This window comes from Zootermopsis nevadensis, unplaced genomic scaffold, assembly GCF_977971745.1.
Source record: "Zootermopsis nevadensis isolate Lab colony 2312 unplaced genomic scaffold, Znev_1.0 Znev_ptg000003l, whole genome shotgun sequence".
Taxonomy (NCBI): domain Eukaryota; kingdom Metazoa; phylum Arthropoda; class Insecta; order Blattodea; family Termopsidae; genus Zootermopsis; species Zootermopsis nevadensis.
Genome location: NW_028259135.1, coordinates 2,273,547 through 2,289,734, shown reverse-complemented (window position 1 = coordinate 2,289,734; position 16,188 = coordinate 2,273,547). Strand labels below are relative to the sequence as shown.

General features: G+C 36.9%; 1 protein-coding gene across 1 annotated transcript in view; it reads right to left on the bottom strand.

The window, feature by feature from the left end:
* The window catches only part of Glyp (glycogen phosphorylase), a 21,520-nt gene extending 5,332 nt beyond the window's left edge, over positions 1 to 16,188 (bottom strand). Inside the window, exons 1-9 of the mRNA XM_022073806.2 lie at positions 15,848 to 16,188; positions 12,629 to 12,730; positions 11,560 to 11,742; positions 7,427 to 7,558; positions 6,162 to 6,273; positions 5,326 to 5,471; positions 4,055 to 4,228; positions 3,323 to 3,469; positions 2,723 to 2,886 (exon numbers count right to left, since the gene is read on the bottom strand). Coding sequence (XP_021929498.2) covers positions 2,723 to 2,886; positions 3,323 to 3,469; positions 4,055 to 4,228; positions 5,326 to 5,471; positions 6,162 to 6,273; positions 7,427 to 7,558; positions 11,560 to 11,742; positions 12,629 to 12,730; positions 15,848 to 16,090 — 1,403 coding nt within the window. The 5' untranslated portion in view covers positions 16,091 to 16,188. The remainder of the gene's footprint in view (positions 1 to 2,722; positions 2,887 to 3,322; positions 3,470 to 4,054; positions 4,229 to 5,325; positions 5,472 to 6,161; positions 6,274 to 7,426; positions 7,559 to 11,559; positions 11,743 to 12,628; positions 12,731 to 15,847) is intronic.

Genomic DNA, 16,188 nt, shown 5'->3' with positions numbered 1-16,188 from the left:
AAAACACAGTATGTAATATTTCTACAGCTTTGTGTCTTGCACGTTTTCTTTTCATACATAACTGTGCTGCAGGGTGTTCTTTGGAGAGTTGATATTCAGTCAACAAATTCACTGCCCACTACAGGATATAATTTTCAGAAAAAATAAACAACTATAATTTCATTAAACAGCATTAACCAGATGATCTTTGTAATGCAGAAGTGTTTTTTTTTTCTCTGAGGTATACACTGAGCCTTATCTGTCCATCTCCTGTCATCTTGAATTATTAGATACAATTTAGATAGCTTTGGCTTCAAAGATCTAACCTTTATCATATGAGAATATGGGATTCAAATCGCCATATTATGGAGCTGCTGGTTAAATTTTAACTTCCAGGTTAACAGTTTACTTTATTTATTTATTTATTATTATTTTATTATTATTTATTTGACTGCAAATGGGTTTTTACCCGGTGGCAGTGGTCCTACAATAAGACACAACAAAACATAAGACAACAAAAACAATAAGAAACAACAGAACAAAACAATAAGACACAAAAAAAAAATAAGACAACAAAAACAATAAGAAACAACAGAACAATGAGACAGAACAAAACAATAACACAAAAAAACATAAGACAACAAAAACAATAAGAAACAACAGAACAATGAGACACAACAAAACAGTAAGAAAAAAAGACATAAGACACAACAACAACAAGTTTATTAGTCTCCCTGTGTGATGCATGGTCAGCTGGATTAAGGGTAAACCACAACAAACAGTTCATAAAGATTAATCTGAAAGCAGAGATATGGCCAGTTTACAAAGCTTTGTATATATTCTTAACCAGACAATGGATAATGCCAAAATAAAATAGACTATTCTAACATGAGACAACTGACTCTTCTTTGCATTGCAGATGTTCTCTGTATCTATTTAAATAGCAATGGTAAACAAAAGAATGCTGGCAAGAGGTCAGTTTATTTCTGACATTCACAGAACAGACAGCTGTTCTCTTAGAGCATTACACTGAAGGGGTTAAAGATAAATCTGGTTAAGCACCAAAGACAGAGCAGCAGTTGCAAAAGCAAGAACAACATTTAAAGTGAAGATTTATATTAAATTTGAGAGGAATGTAGTAGACTTGCCTACAAATTTTGAGGCAAATTAATCCATTTTACAGGAGGGCTGTGCAGTGACATTATATTTGAGCCCATTTTTGATAATCAGTTATGCTTAATTATAAAATGACAGCATCCCAAACCTATGTTATTTCTACTTGGTCCTTTGAATTTTAAGAACTCTGTTTCTGTTCTGTTGGCTACAAACTAATATAAGAGCCAATCAATTTACATATACGCAGTAACAGGAATACTTACCACATCGATGTGATAGAACTACAATGTGAAAAGTAAGGAAAGAGCATGCAGGGGTCTGATATACTAAAAAGTATCATAACTAACTAACTAGATGGCTTACCGAACCCGAAGGTTCATCACCGAATTAACCAAAGCCCTCCACCGGACCCTGTCCTGGGCCAACAAAATCCAGTTTCCTTCAACTCCTATCTCCCATAGATCCCGCCTGAGATTATCCTCCCATCTACGTCTAGGTCTCCCCAGCGGTCTCTTCCCCTCAGGCTTCCCAAATAGTGGACCCAACCAACTAGATGGCTTACCGAACCCGAAGGTTCATCACCGAATTAACCAAAGCCCTCCACCGGACCCTGTCCTGGGCCAACAAAATCCAGTTTCCTTCAACTCCTATCTCCCATAGATCCCGCCTGAGATTACCCTCCCATCTACGTCTAGGTCTCCCCAGCGGTCTCTTCCCCTCAGGCTTCCCAAATAGTGGACCCAACTAACTAGATGGCTTACCGAACCCGAAGGTTCATCACCGAATTAACCAAAGCCCTCCACCGGACCCTGTCCTGGGCCAACAAAATCCAGTTTCCTTCAACTCCTATCTCCCATAGATCCCGCCTGAGATTATCCTCCCATCTACGTCTAGGTCTCCCCAGCGGTCTCTTCCCCTCAGGCTTCCCAAATAGTGGACCCAACCAACTAGATGGCTTACCGAACCCGAAGGTTCATCACCGAATTAACCAAAGCCCTCCACCGGACCCTGTCCTGGGCCAACAAAATCCAGTTTCCTTCAACTCCTATCTCCCATACATCCCGCCTGAGATTATCCTCCCATCTACGTCTAGGTCTCCCCAGCGGTCTCTTCCCTTCAGGTTTCCCAACCAGTACCCGTTGCACACCTCTTGTCCCATCCATGCGCGCTACATGTCCCGCCCATCTCATTCTTCTCGACTTAATCACCCTGACAATATTGGGAGAGGAGTACAGATTTTTAAGCTCGTCATTGTGCAGTTTTCTCCACGCCCCATCGTCTTCCCTCTTAGGCCCAAATATCCTCCTCAACACCCGATTCTCAAACACCTGCAATCTGTGTTCCTCCCTCTGAGTGAGAGACCATGTTTCGCACCCATACAAAACAACATGCAAGATTATTGTTCTGTATACTTTAATTTTCAGGTTCTTAGAAATCAGACGGGAAAAAGTATCATAATATTATTAAAAGATCAAAACTGTCTTCGGAAGAAGTAAGCTATGAAGTAACTTGTAGAGAAAAAAACATAATGGCAACACATCCTACAGTGGGAAATTTGATATTGTATAGGTGGCTTCATTCAAAGTAAAAGCCCATTCTTAATTCTGGATGCACCGCACATACTTACATGTCATTCTTGATGATATCAGAGTGTATTCGGGCAACCCCATTGACTGCATGTGAACCAACAATACACAAATGAGCCATATTGATCCTCTTCTCACCTTCCTCTTCTACAAGTGACACGCGTTTCACAAGGTCCCAGTTCCCTGGAAACTTCTTTTGCACCTCCTATATAAATCACATTACTCTTTGTAGCAACTTGGTCTCTTTATGTGACGGAAGAACATGTGACTGGACTTATAGGCTGGTAATGACATTTTTGGAGAAACTGCCTTCACCTTCAGGGCTGAAAGCTCTCTAAAAATGTTAGAAACCACCTACAAGTCCACATGGCATCACGACCATCAACATCTTCATTGCTGAGAGAGCCTTAAATTCCATCTGTCTGTTTCGTTTCATCTGCTCCTTGGTTTATTAAAAAAAAAAAATATGAAGAAAACTCTCACCTTCTTCGAGTCTTACAGATGGCAACACAAAGAAGAAATTAAAGAATGAGGAGGAAAAATATATAACAGAAAGAAAGACTCACAAAAGCTAACCTCCTCTTTCACTTCCCCCATGCATTATCTTACTTTCTTGCATTCTACTAAGGAAGCTGCTTCACCTGCAGGTGGAGGTGGTTAATTTCATAGATAATTTGCAGATGGCGCGGCAAGATGCTGTCCAACATGGATGTAGGCCATCGCTCCAGTGCTTCAGGTAAAACAGTATGGTTTGTATAAGCACAAGTCCTCACTGTGACGTCCCAAGCCTGCAAGAAAATTTGCACTGCATGATAATGACACTGTTATTATTATTATTTAGTGTTCTGTCTGACGACAGGTCCATATGAACAGGATCCTTCCATCCTTTTCTCGGACTGGGACCTGTTGATATACGTTCTTGGCAGATGATCCAGAAGTGGTTTGCCATTGCCTTCTTCTGTGTGTGAATGGAGTAATTGTTGGGATGCCACGGAGGAAAACTCCGTGTTGCATAGACCACGGCCTTGCCCAACACAAGTTATAAATTCGGGCACCACCGGGAATCGAACCCGAGACCCCAGGATTACAAGGCCAGCGTTCTAACCGCTAGACCACCGACACTGTTATGATTATATATATCTTTACTTTTTAGTTGAACTAAACTTCATTTAATTTAAATCCTTGAGGAATAAAAGAGTTTCATTTCCCACCAGAAGGAGAGGAATTATTAAAGGCTTCAGTACAGGGAGAATGTGAAAAGGGTAAGAAAAAAAACATGTGAGTGCTACGTAAAAAGGGATTGCAAAAGGGTTAAGTAAGACAGGGCCATGAGCAGCTTAGGTACAAAGAGTCCATAAAAAAATGTTTCGTACCTTCTCCCATGGCAAACCCTCCACATCAATAAGAATCCTCATAAGCTCAGGAATAGCAAGAGATGGATGAGTGTCATTCAGTTGGATTGCCACCTTGTCAGGGAAAGAGTCAAACGAAGTCCGTACAGGATCACGACACCCAAACTTTGAAGACTTGAAGCGGCGAATGATATCCTATAATACAACTGTCATGAAGTACCTTCCAGCAATTGAAAATAATCTCAATTGTATGCACTTATCATGCACTGATAACAAGAAACAGACTACTTATTTACTTATGTAAATTTTCTTCCTCGAATAATTTTTCACTTGACTTTTATGAAAAATTATTTGAATTTTTATGTATTCTCTGCATAAAGAAAATGCATAAATACTGTATTTCGCAAATGTAGTTCATCACAGAACCCACACAGGCACAAAGAATTCTGATAGACTCCAGCAAATGCTAAAAACAAACAATGGAATAATAAGCAGGTTTGTGTGATACAAATATAAAAAATATAGGATGGCAAATTATGCAACGTATTTCCTGCGATACATCTGAATTTCATGTTAGGAAATGTGGTTCTTTCCTGTTATATATGACTGAACATAACGAAGATGTTGTCATATTATTCAATGATAAATAACATCCTTACAACAGAAAATATGTGCACATTCGGGTAACTGGAATCAGTAAAATTACTGGCTACAGGATGAATTACTACGGTTCAATTCACAGTGAAATAAAACTGCCGGAGTATAAAACTGGCTACTTACAGCCACGTACTACCAATGTATAGAATGTGTGGGGCCTTACCTTCATGGTATGGTGCTTATGGACATGAATGACTATACATGTGGAACAGTATTTATTATTAAAGTTAAAAATGTGTGGAGCCATACATTCATTTTCTTGTATGTCTTCATTGCATGACAACTAAGGACAAGCATAACCTTATCTTTACCAATATTCCATTATGAAAATTATATTTATATTTCCTCATATTGATTTTTAACCTGCGTTTGGTAGAACCGAAATTCCGTAAAGGGTTCCTCGGAGTTCATCAGATACATTTCTCAAATTATATATTTCATTATGAACACCAGTATAAAAGGTAATTATTTTATTAAAATTACAATCCAGAATTTGATTAAGCTCCCAGGTTACTCTTTAAAACTAAACTCTGCTTACTGCTGTAATCATTAGTGATTTAATCAAAAGACAGTTTACAACAATCCAAGAATCACAATTCATTGCATACAGTATGAAGAAAGCAACAATCTCTCACCTGCAAAGTTGCAGCACACATAAAATATTCCTGTTTCAGACGCAGCTCCTTTCCTTCAAAGAAGTTGTCATTGGGATACAACACCCTAGATATATTCTCTGCAATATTTCTATCAATCACAGCTTGTATATAATCTCCGTCATTAACTACAGCGAGAAACAACATGACATTATTAGAATACTTCATACATTTTGATTCGCTTGCTGAACATAATCAACTCATGCTAGTTCTTATACTCCTTCTTCATTAATTAACCTTCTGAAAGCCAGAAACTCTTTGTGGACCATCTATCCTGAATGAAATTCTTCACGGTTCCCCCAGTCCTTTCAGAAAAACCTAGATTCCACGACCATTTCCTTCCCAGATATCTCCTCATTCTTCATTCACAATCATTCTACTATATCATATTTTATACTGCATAAAGATGGCAGGTACAAAAAGTTTAAATAATAAGGTATATAACATCAGAAGAATCACACAAAAATAACCATAAACATAAAAGTTAGCAGGTTTATAAACTTTTAAGAAAGTCTTACATCAACAACATGACGTGAACACAGTAATATACGCAAACAAATACAAGCAAATAAATAAATAAATAAATGCATGAGTATATAAAAAAATAATTAATGTTAATATTTGTCAACAGTGCATAATTCTGTAAATAAATTCTGAATAGTAATTTAAAACTTCATTGGCTTCCAAAATTTAGAGTCATTCATAAACAAATAAACATATCAATCAATACAGAAATCAATTAATTAATCACTATTAAGTTAAAATCATACAGAATATTTTACTGAGAAAAACAGTAAATTTAGTCATAATTAACTTACAGAATTTAAGGTTGAATTCCACAGGAGACTTAGCTGACCAGAGCCGTAATGTGTTAACCACATTGTTACCATACCCTGGGATCGGACTATCATATGGCATCGCAAATACAACCTACAGATGTAACAAGGACATAACGTGTAAGCATTGTCGTCAGTTGACATAAGAATGTTAAACATAAACTACTAGACAGGAGAACAGCTCCAGTTAACATATGCGCGCTGCTTCCGTTGACGTACAGTCTCTTACTATCACTAAACCCTTTTATCAGAAAATCAAAGCATAACCCAAAAGTAAGTTTTGAAGGTGTAGAACGCATTTCAGTACAACAGGCTTCATGTTCAAATTAAACTAAGTACTCTGCGCTCATGTCATTGCACTCCTTTCCACACTTGGTCTCCATAGTTTTAAAACTAAATTCACGCACCATCACTGGATTCCGGCCACATAACCAACCAGGACACTATCTGAGAACCTAAGACCGTCCTGCATATCAATACAACAGTTTCTCTACCGCTTCTACATGGCAGTATGCTAAAATATAGTTCAATACCGTATGGTACACCAAATTATAAACAGTTTTGTATTCATGTATATGAACACACACATAAGGATATGCTCATATTACATTTAATTATATTTTTTATTTATATAATGTTTTGTAATATACATTGAACAAAGAAACGTGTGCACGAGCTCATGAGACATTAAAACAGGGTTGAACAGACTCTCACTGCTATTGTCATATTTTAATAATAATTATTAAATGTGTATAAATACATCTGAATTTAAAATATCACAGCACACATTGATGAATTACATTATGCTGATACAATAAATTGACAAAATAACCTACCAGAACATAGTAATTTAAGTTTAAGGTTTAAATGCGTCATGTTTGTGTTTTATAATTAAATTATATAATAAAATTCAGGTCAATACACAAACTTTATTTACTGATGTTAAAATTTAAAATGAACAAAACAGACAAATAAATTGAAAGACATGCATTTGTAATATAAAGTAGTTTTAAAGGATAACACCTGAAGATGATGCTTTGCATCGAAACATGTAGTGAATAAAGGCGCTCTATTGTAACATGGTTGTAGCGATGAATGGCGCAAATTTTAAATTTTAACATCAGTAAATAAAGTTTGTGTATTGACCTGAATTTTATTATATAATTTAATAGTAATTTAAGACAAACAGTATGATTCCAGATATTACGACGTATAAAACCTAGTAGACTTAATGAAACGTAATATACCTGTGTGTTCACCCACTTCTTCCCCTGAGGTGTGTTTTCCACATGACCATAGAAGTTGACCGGTAGCATGTATTCTGGGCGAGCCTTTTCCCATGGGTTACCAAACCGCAGCCAGTCATCAGGCTCCTCCGTCTGACAAAAAAATTACAAGACATTAGTCTCATACTTAAATCATCTTTTCTATAAGCAAGCTTAGCGAAGTTCATCATTAAGATATGTGCAAGTCCACTGTCTTTAGACTGCGTAGTTAAAATTATTATTAACGACAATGAGTAAGAACTGAATCTGACAAATTCTAAGCAGTTGTAATATTAATGTGGATCCCATTTTAACGGGTAGGCTATATTGCCATTGCCAAGAAAAAGAATTCACATTAACACTGAAATATTGCAAATGCCTGAAATTTCCTATAACACGCCTCCATAGTTGTGTTATTGTTTTTACCAGTGAACTATAAAGCAAGTTTAAACAATACGAGTAAATAGGGGAAGCTACAAAATTTGAAGCAATCGATTTTGTGATGACAAGGAAATACAACTTCTCCTTCTACTACTATGTGTTTATGTAATCTGTAGTCTATTGGCACGAGTTGTTCAGTACCTTATATACTATATACACAGCTTGTAAATAATATACAGTGATGGCAAATTATTTCTGTTCGTTCTAAACCAAGTTTCATGGAAACAAATTACAAAGTTGCAATTAAAATGTTGCATTATGAATTACATTTAAAACTTGCAGTTCTTAGTTCAATTCCCTTAACTCCTTGACTGAAGAAGAAACTTCGTCTGCTCATGTTTCAGAGCTGATTTTTTAATACAAAGCACAAGAATTCCAACAACTCTACATTATAATCCAATGATAAAGAGACAACAGAGGAAGTAATTTATCAAGGCTCAGTACTGAAGTATTGCTATCAAATTATCTGGTTTCTTCAATCTAATCACAGTCCTGTTTCTCTCAAACAGTAACACCTCCATATGCTCCCACACTATATAAAATTAGTATTTTTGTGCATTAACACCATAGCGGTTTTCTAATTTGTGGTATTCCTGGAGGGAAGGGTACCTGCACCTTGTCGTGGTGGTGGGGCTTGAGTACCTCAGTGATCCCAAGAGCTACTGGTAGGGCCTCCCTAGCCAGATTGGTCGAGGGGGAGAGGTCAGACTAAGACAGATACCCTGGTCCTCCAGGTTGGGGGTTGGTCGCAAGGCTAACAACCTTGCAGCGTAAAAAGGAAAATGTTTCGAAACCTCAATCAAAGCCTCGGACAGACGGACCTAACAGAGGACCGAATGGAAGAGGAGAATTTAGGAGGCCATGGACCGAATACGGACCGGAGAGCCATAGAAGAAGAAGAAGTTTATAATGTGGTTAAAAGATAGCAGAATCTACTCCTTTAATTACATATCCATATGTACCATAGGAAAGTTACAGAAAGGTCTTCAGTCCTAACTCACATTTACCTATGCCTTGACGTGAGTGAGACACAAACACATCATTCAAAGGAAGATTTCAAATTGGCATTTCATTATGATGTCTAAGTAATACATCTGAGCAAAATATGTTTATCCACAGTCTAAATGTAAAGTTAAATACGGTGTTCAAATTATACAAAATCTTTCTCAACGAAATTAGTGAACCTGCTAACATTAAATACAATCAAAATATTTAGTCAAATTATGCCATTAAATAACCAGTTTTTGTGAAACACAATGCCACTAGACACCTCAATATCTTGGCTCATTTTAACCTCTTGTTATCAACAACACTGACACGCGCTATCATGAAAACTTCTGAAATATTGGAATTAACATTAACACAACTGTGCAGAGAGTCTCTAGTTTCAAACAATTATAGATCTTTGAGAAGTACGCAACTGTAAAGCACTTTATTAAAAGAATTGAAAATAACAACCTAATGGTTTATAAACTATAGTGACTCCTCCACAACTTCATTTCTGGTATGTTTCAAAAATCAAATATATTATTTTATTTTCTATTTCTAATTTATTAATATTCATTTAGTATTTATATTATTTACTTTACAGGATACTAAAACAACAACAAACGTCCACCCACACAAATCATGTTAAGCACGACGTACATACTGAACAACTTCGAATACGATATTAAAAATACAATAAATCTAGAAGAAAACATCATTTGAAATCTGAAAAACATCCGACTAAAAGTTACATTTAAGAAATTATATTTAAGTTTATATTATTTTACACACCTGAAGATGGTTCTTATAGAACTGAAACATGTCCTGTAAAAAGTGTTGATCTAATGTAAATCGAACATTTCGATAGAGATCATCATTTAATATATTTTAAATATTTAAATGTTAATTACAGTAATATTTTAATATTTTAATATTTAATAGGAACTTTTGTGATTAGACTGTCAAATTTAAACAAACAAAAAAAACTATAGTGATGTAAAGACAGTAACTGATCACTGTAATTTGTAACGTGGCGTGTCACACAGATAAAATAAATAAATAAAACCATTTATGCTACTACTAGATATCTAGTAGTAGCATAAATGGTTTTAAAACCTACACTGTCTAATTCTTTGAAACCCTAGAATGCGCTATCCCAACAGGAAGCACTTTTAATTTTTGTTGTTATTTCAGATACATACGATATTATCAAACTCAAAAACTTATAAAGTAATAGGGATACGAAGATATCCGTCTTCTGGGTTATTGCGCTGTGTAGTCTGGTCGATGTTAACCAACGTTTCAGAGGTCATACTGCCTCCGTCATCAGGGCCCTGATGACGGAGGCAGTATGACCTCTGAAACGTTGGTAAACATCAACCAGACTACACAGCGCAACAACCCAGAAGACAGAAATCTTCATACTCTGATGACGGAGGCAGTATGACCTCTGAAACGTTGGTTGACATCGACCAGACTACACAGCGCAACAACCCAGAAGACAGAAATCTTCATACTCATCGCCCTGATGACGGAGGCAGTATGACCTCTGAAACGTTGGCTAACATCGACCAGACTACACAGCGCAATAACCCAGAAGACGGATATCTTCATACTCACCGCTGTGAGAACCTCAAGTCTTACATAATAGGGATACGGTATACACAGGACTCGTAATCAACTGATTTTGGCAACTTAACATCTGTCTGTGAGGGAATGCTACTATATTCCATGACCCCAAATAGGAACCAGTTAAATTTGCCAGACAGCCAGATAATATCAACAGGAAAGAGTGATGTAAATTTACTGTCCAATGGCAGTGCGCATTACACCCATCAATGTTACAGAGCACGCAATATAAATTAGTTACAACTTAACACAAGGTGAAAGACAATGTGAGATTCAGGAGTGACCAGAAGGCATCTGAGGAACAACACAATTATACATCATGTCACCACAACCATGGAAAAGTAAAAATAACAACTCACTATGGATGATAACATATGAGGCTCGTCCTTAAAGTAAGTTTCCCTGGGGCCGTTTACAGAAACAAAACACAATTTCATGGAAATATTTATTGCAACAGATACAGCAAGTGTCCAGCTATTTTTCAACATATTCGCCACCGGAATTGAGACATTTGTCATACCGTGGGACCAACTTTTGAATACCTGTGTCGTAGAAGTCTGCCGCCTGGGATTGGAACCACTGTGTGACAACCATCTCCGCCTCTCTGTCATTCTCAAAACGCTGACGCTGACCGGACAGGAATTTCTTGAGGTGTAGGAAAAGATGGAAATCACTGGGAGCGAGGTCCGGGCTGTAGGTTGGATGATTAAACACCTCCCAGCTGAACTCCTGCAGGAGACTTGCTGTCCGTCGAGCCGTGTGCGGCCTAGCGTTATCACTGACCGCACTTCACAGTCGGCGGGAGCTGGAATAAGAACCTCCATCTTCAACGGCTGCAACGATGCTACTGTGAGAACGCGGGAAGTGCCGTTAGTGCATGCGCCATGCTACGTCATTGCTCTATCACGTACGCACAGTCGCTTCGCTCAATATAAGGTTTGCTAGCTGTGGGACGAGTGGGAAACTTACTTTTGGGACGCGCCTCGTAATATCAACATATAATAAAGTAGTTTATCTGAAGAAAAAAAACATGAAATACAAATGGCCCTTTCACATACTTGCTCTCCATTCTTTATCTTCTGAGCAAAGATGCCGTATTCATAGCGGATCCCATATCCATAAGCTGCAAGACCCAATGTTGCCATGGAATCAAGAAAGCAGGCAGCCAATCGTCCAAGACCTCCATTACCCAGACCTGCATCTTCTTCCAACTCCTCTAGTTCCTCAATGTCAAGACCAAGCTGAAGAGGGACAGTTCGGATAGAACTTATACTTATTGTTGCACTCAACTGAAAAACTTAACCTATTTTCCACAAGTCAATGTCAAGTCAGAATGTTCATGTTACCAGAAATAAAATTAATTTTAATATTGTAATGTTTTCCAAAAATGAAATTCAACTGAGTGTTTGAAGTGACTGCCCAAAAGTCAAATTTTATTGAATGATTTAACCTATTATCCAGAAGTTAAATTACTGTAAACAGTGTCAAATCCTCTTCAGATATAACACTCAATTGAACATTTTACCCATTTTTACATAAGTCAAATACATTTTAATACACTACCATATTTTATGAAGTCAAATGTAACTGAACATATCACCGAGTATTCTGGATAGCATATTCAACTTTACCCATTTTCTAAAAAGTCACATTCATGAATTAAACTGAACATTTTAAACCTGTTTTTCCAGAAGTTAAATTCAACTGAAAATATTTAACTTATTTTCCAGAAGTCACACTCAAATGGACATATTTAACAATTTCTGTAAGTCTCATCAAGACCTCCAGTCCATGTTCCCTGCCCTACAATTTGTTATTTGCAAGAACACATACTTGCACATTCAAGCATATAACATTAATTGAAGCACTGGATAGACTCCTACACAACAGGAATCAAGGCTCTTTTGAAATGATAAAATCAGCCATATTGTGAAGCTAATCACTCATCCACAACTAGCAGTAACCTGCAAATGTAGGAATACTTACCGTCAAACTCTTACATATTTAAGAGCTGCAGTTTAGCCACAGGGACAATTTACCTTAGTCTTTAACCAATTATACTACACTAGTACCACAGCTAATAATTATTATAAGAATAAAACAGCAGTAATAATGACAGTGACACACCTGATACATGGCTTCATCACAAGCACCTTGAATCCCTAGGTTAATCATTGTGTTCTGCAAAGATCGTCCCATATAATACTCCAGAGACAGGTAATACACACGCTACAACAAACGCCAAAAACAATATTAAAATTAAATCAGTGATGATGATGATGATGATAATACTAGCAGTAACAATTTGGTATTATTGTACTATAACTGTTATTAGTAATATTATTTATATCATATTCATGAAACATGTCTCACATACTGTATGACAATGAAAAACAGTTAAATCAGTATAAAAATGGAAATGGATAATATGGAAGTCTGCCTTTATTGGATAATTTGTCAGATCTTGTTAATACAGAGTGAAATCTATTGTAACATTACTTTCCTTTCATTAAATATGAAGTATCTACTGTGGAAATAGAAAGGAAAATCAAAATTGTAATGGAGTATTCATTATTTTTGTTAACATGATTATTTTCTGTACCATCCTTTCTGGAATTTTTCAGACATGAAACATTCCTGTCAAATGAAAACAATTAAGAAATAAATACTGTAAAATTAAAAATGTGTACTGATCAGTAACTGTGCAGACTGTAACTGCAACATAAACACTGTGCAATATGTTTCACATAAACTGCCCAAATTAAATTATGAAAATATGTCTTAAAGCTATTTAATTTGTTTTATCCTCAATTTGCCTGTGTTCTCTTGTATGTATGATTGTATATAGGTGCTTGTCTGTTGTAGGCATTCTGCTGTTGGAAAGCACTCGAAGAAAATGGAACCTCGATATATCGCTCATGGTTATACAACCGACTCGGATTACCGCGGCTGTGATCATGTTCCCCAGTACGATTACACGTGTTTTACGTATTTCACACCTAACGTGGGTACTGAAGCTGTGACCCGAAACCCGCTTTATATCGAGGTTCCACTGTATTATCAAGCCTATTGTTATTTTTGTTCTTATCGAAATCTGATTCTGAGAGCGAAAGTTAAAAATCACATCAGAACCCTGATGATGGGGTCAAAGTTGGTTCCCGAAACGTCGGTTAACTACGGTAACCGAGAAGATTTTATTGAGTGTTTACCAACGTTTCGGCGGAATGTACAGGCCTACGATAACCTGTGCTCTACGTCGAATCAAAATCGGTTCACCGTTAAAATAATAAATAAAAAAGTACATGAAATAAAGTAAAGTCTCAGGCGGTTCTGTAACTTTTACTTTAAACAACTTCCGATATGGTGCAAATATAATGAAAATATTGACAACACTTTATGGATCTATTCAGCGTAATATTCCTACTTCTAAACATCATTAACAACGGCGTAATGAATGAATACATGGCTCGATCTACGAAATGTTGCCCAACATCTAATAATGACAGATTCCGTATCTGCCACAAATGAACTGAAGACAAGGTCACACAAGAGTAAAGAATCGAAAAGAATGAGCTTGATCATGGATTGTCAGGACCAAGGACCCAACCGGCATGCAGACCAAAGATCAAAAGGGCTGTGTCCTTGGCCGCATCCTATCACTTCCGGGATCGGTACACTTTGTACACGATGACTAAAGAATTTCACAAATTTCTTTCGTTCATTCAAAATAAATATTATAATCTCTGACATTTCGATTCATTGACATAGGTCACGGATTGCAATCGACGGAAGGGGTAGGTTCAAAATTCAAAGACGGTCTATTATTAACACAATGAAAAGAAAATGTTCTACAAAGAACACTGAACGCACAGTTTCTTTTAAGTATCCATTTAACAGAAGAAACAGCAGAGATTATAAACGACTATGCATTGTAGTACGCAGTTTCTGTATTAAACTTATTGGACACAACCTCAAAGTTATACAATATGACCATGTTCACAGTTTGTACTTAATTTGTAGCTTACATTCCATATCATATAATACAAAACAGATTTATGGTATCATTATGTTCTCCAGATTCTATGAAAATGACGCCGGCATTTCTTGGCCATTTGAGCGACTAACATCTTTCAGTTAGTTATTCAACAGTTGGTACTTCCAGCTCTCTTAATAAACATGATTGGTCCATACCTGCCAATTACTTCACACACCAGTATTAAGAGTTTATTCTAGTGGAGGATATACACAGATTCTCCCAAAAATGTCCACCCACAACGACCCTTCTGGTGTCTCACAAAACTACAAACGTATTTGGGAGTGATCGCTGGCCGAGAACCTTAGACAGATTTATTACAATTAAAAAGTATTAAACACCTAGGTTACCAATTATTCACATTAAACATAGTATTCTTCGTATCCTACTAGGAACAGTAATTTTGCTACAAAATCGATATTTTTATATATTTAGTTCACTTATTTAATTGCAATACTTTGTCTGAACTTTATAAAAAAGCAAAGTAAAGTGAAGCTGTCCCACTATACGCCATGTAATCGTTTTGGGGGGGAGTCAATTTTTTTCAGTTAACAAAAATTATTAGTAATGAATACAAACGAAAAAGATATTTTTCTCTCAAGATTCTCAACATTTTACTTTAAGAATCGAAAAATATCAACGAGAATCTTGGCAATGCTTCTTTGCCTCAATCTTACACGTATCTGAACATCTATAAATAGTGGTATCATTAGTTCCTCTTCCCCTCGTTCTTTACCACAGGATGTCAAACAATGCTATAGCAGAGGCTGAAAAGAATTAAGTATTCCATTCATATCCTGTCATCCACAGTTTTAAAGAAATGAAAGCTACTATCCGTGCTATAAATACAACACAAAAGAACAACAGTATAAAAACACAAATGCCGGTTCTGAAAGCAATGAAAGAGTCGAAACGGTTTTAACTAAACTCGTCTGTTGTGGTGATAATTAGATAACTAGACAATCTAACCCCCTCCCCCCATCCTTTAAGCCGGTCAGTGAATTTGGGGGGGGGGGGGGGGTTCTGGTCAGTAAAGTTAAAATCAAATCAGTCAAATACCAGTCGCCGGAATGTAAAATGTATCGCATCGACATCAAGAACGAATATATTCTCTTTTTTGTAAATTATGTATAAAATTTTTCCGGAAAATAAAGTCGAATTACATAACGATTATGAAAAACGAGACCGACGGGCTGTAGGAGCCTGTCGTAACTCAGTCGGGGAAGAGGGGGGCGTGCCCAAACACCGTCATGTCAATGACCCCAGGCAAGTGTGGGTAACAAACCTGGTCTCCGAAAATATTACAAACATACCTTGGGGTCTTTCTCGTAATAGAACTGTTGGGTTCGAATCCATCGCGAGACAAGATTGTCTTTGACACTGTGAGCTAAAGCAAAGTAGTAGTCCCTCGGTGTGGACACATTCCGGTCCTTCACCAGTGTGTAGTGGAGGTGCCTGTTGAAAGCTTTCTTGATGGTTGTCACATTTTCAACCTGAGCAATGCCTCTCACACTAATTTGTTTACGCTTTTCAAAATCTGACTGCAAAGAAGACATTTCTAATCGGACTGCAAACCTCACCAGTACCACTTACTACAGCTGACTGACGGCCGGTCACCTTCCACAAGGTCGCGCCTGCGCAATATACAATTCCG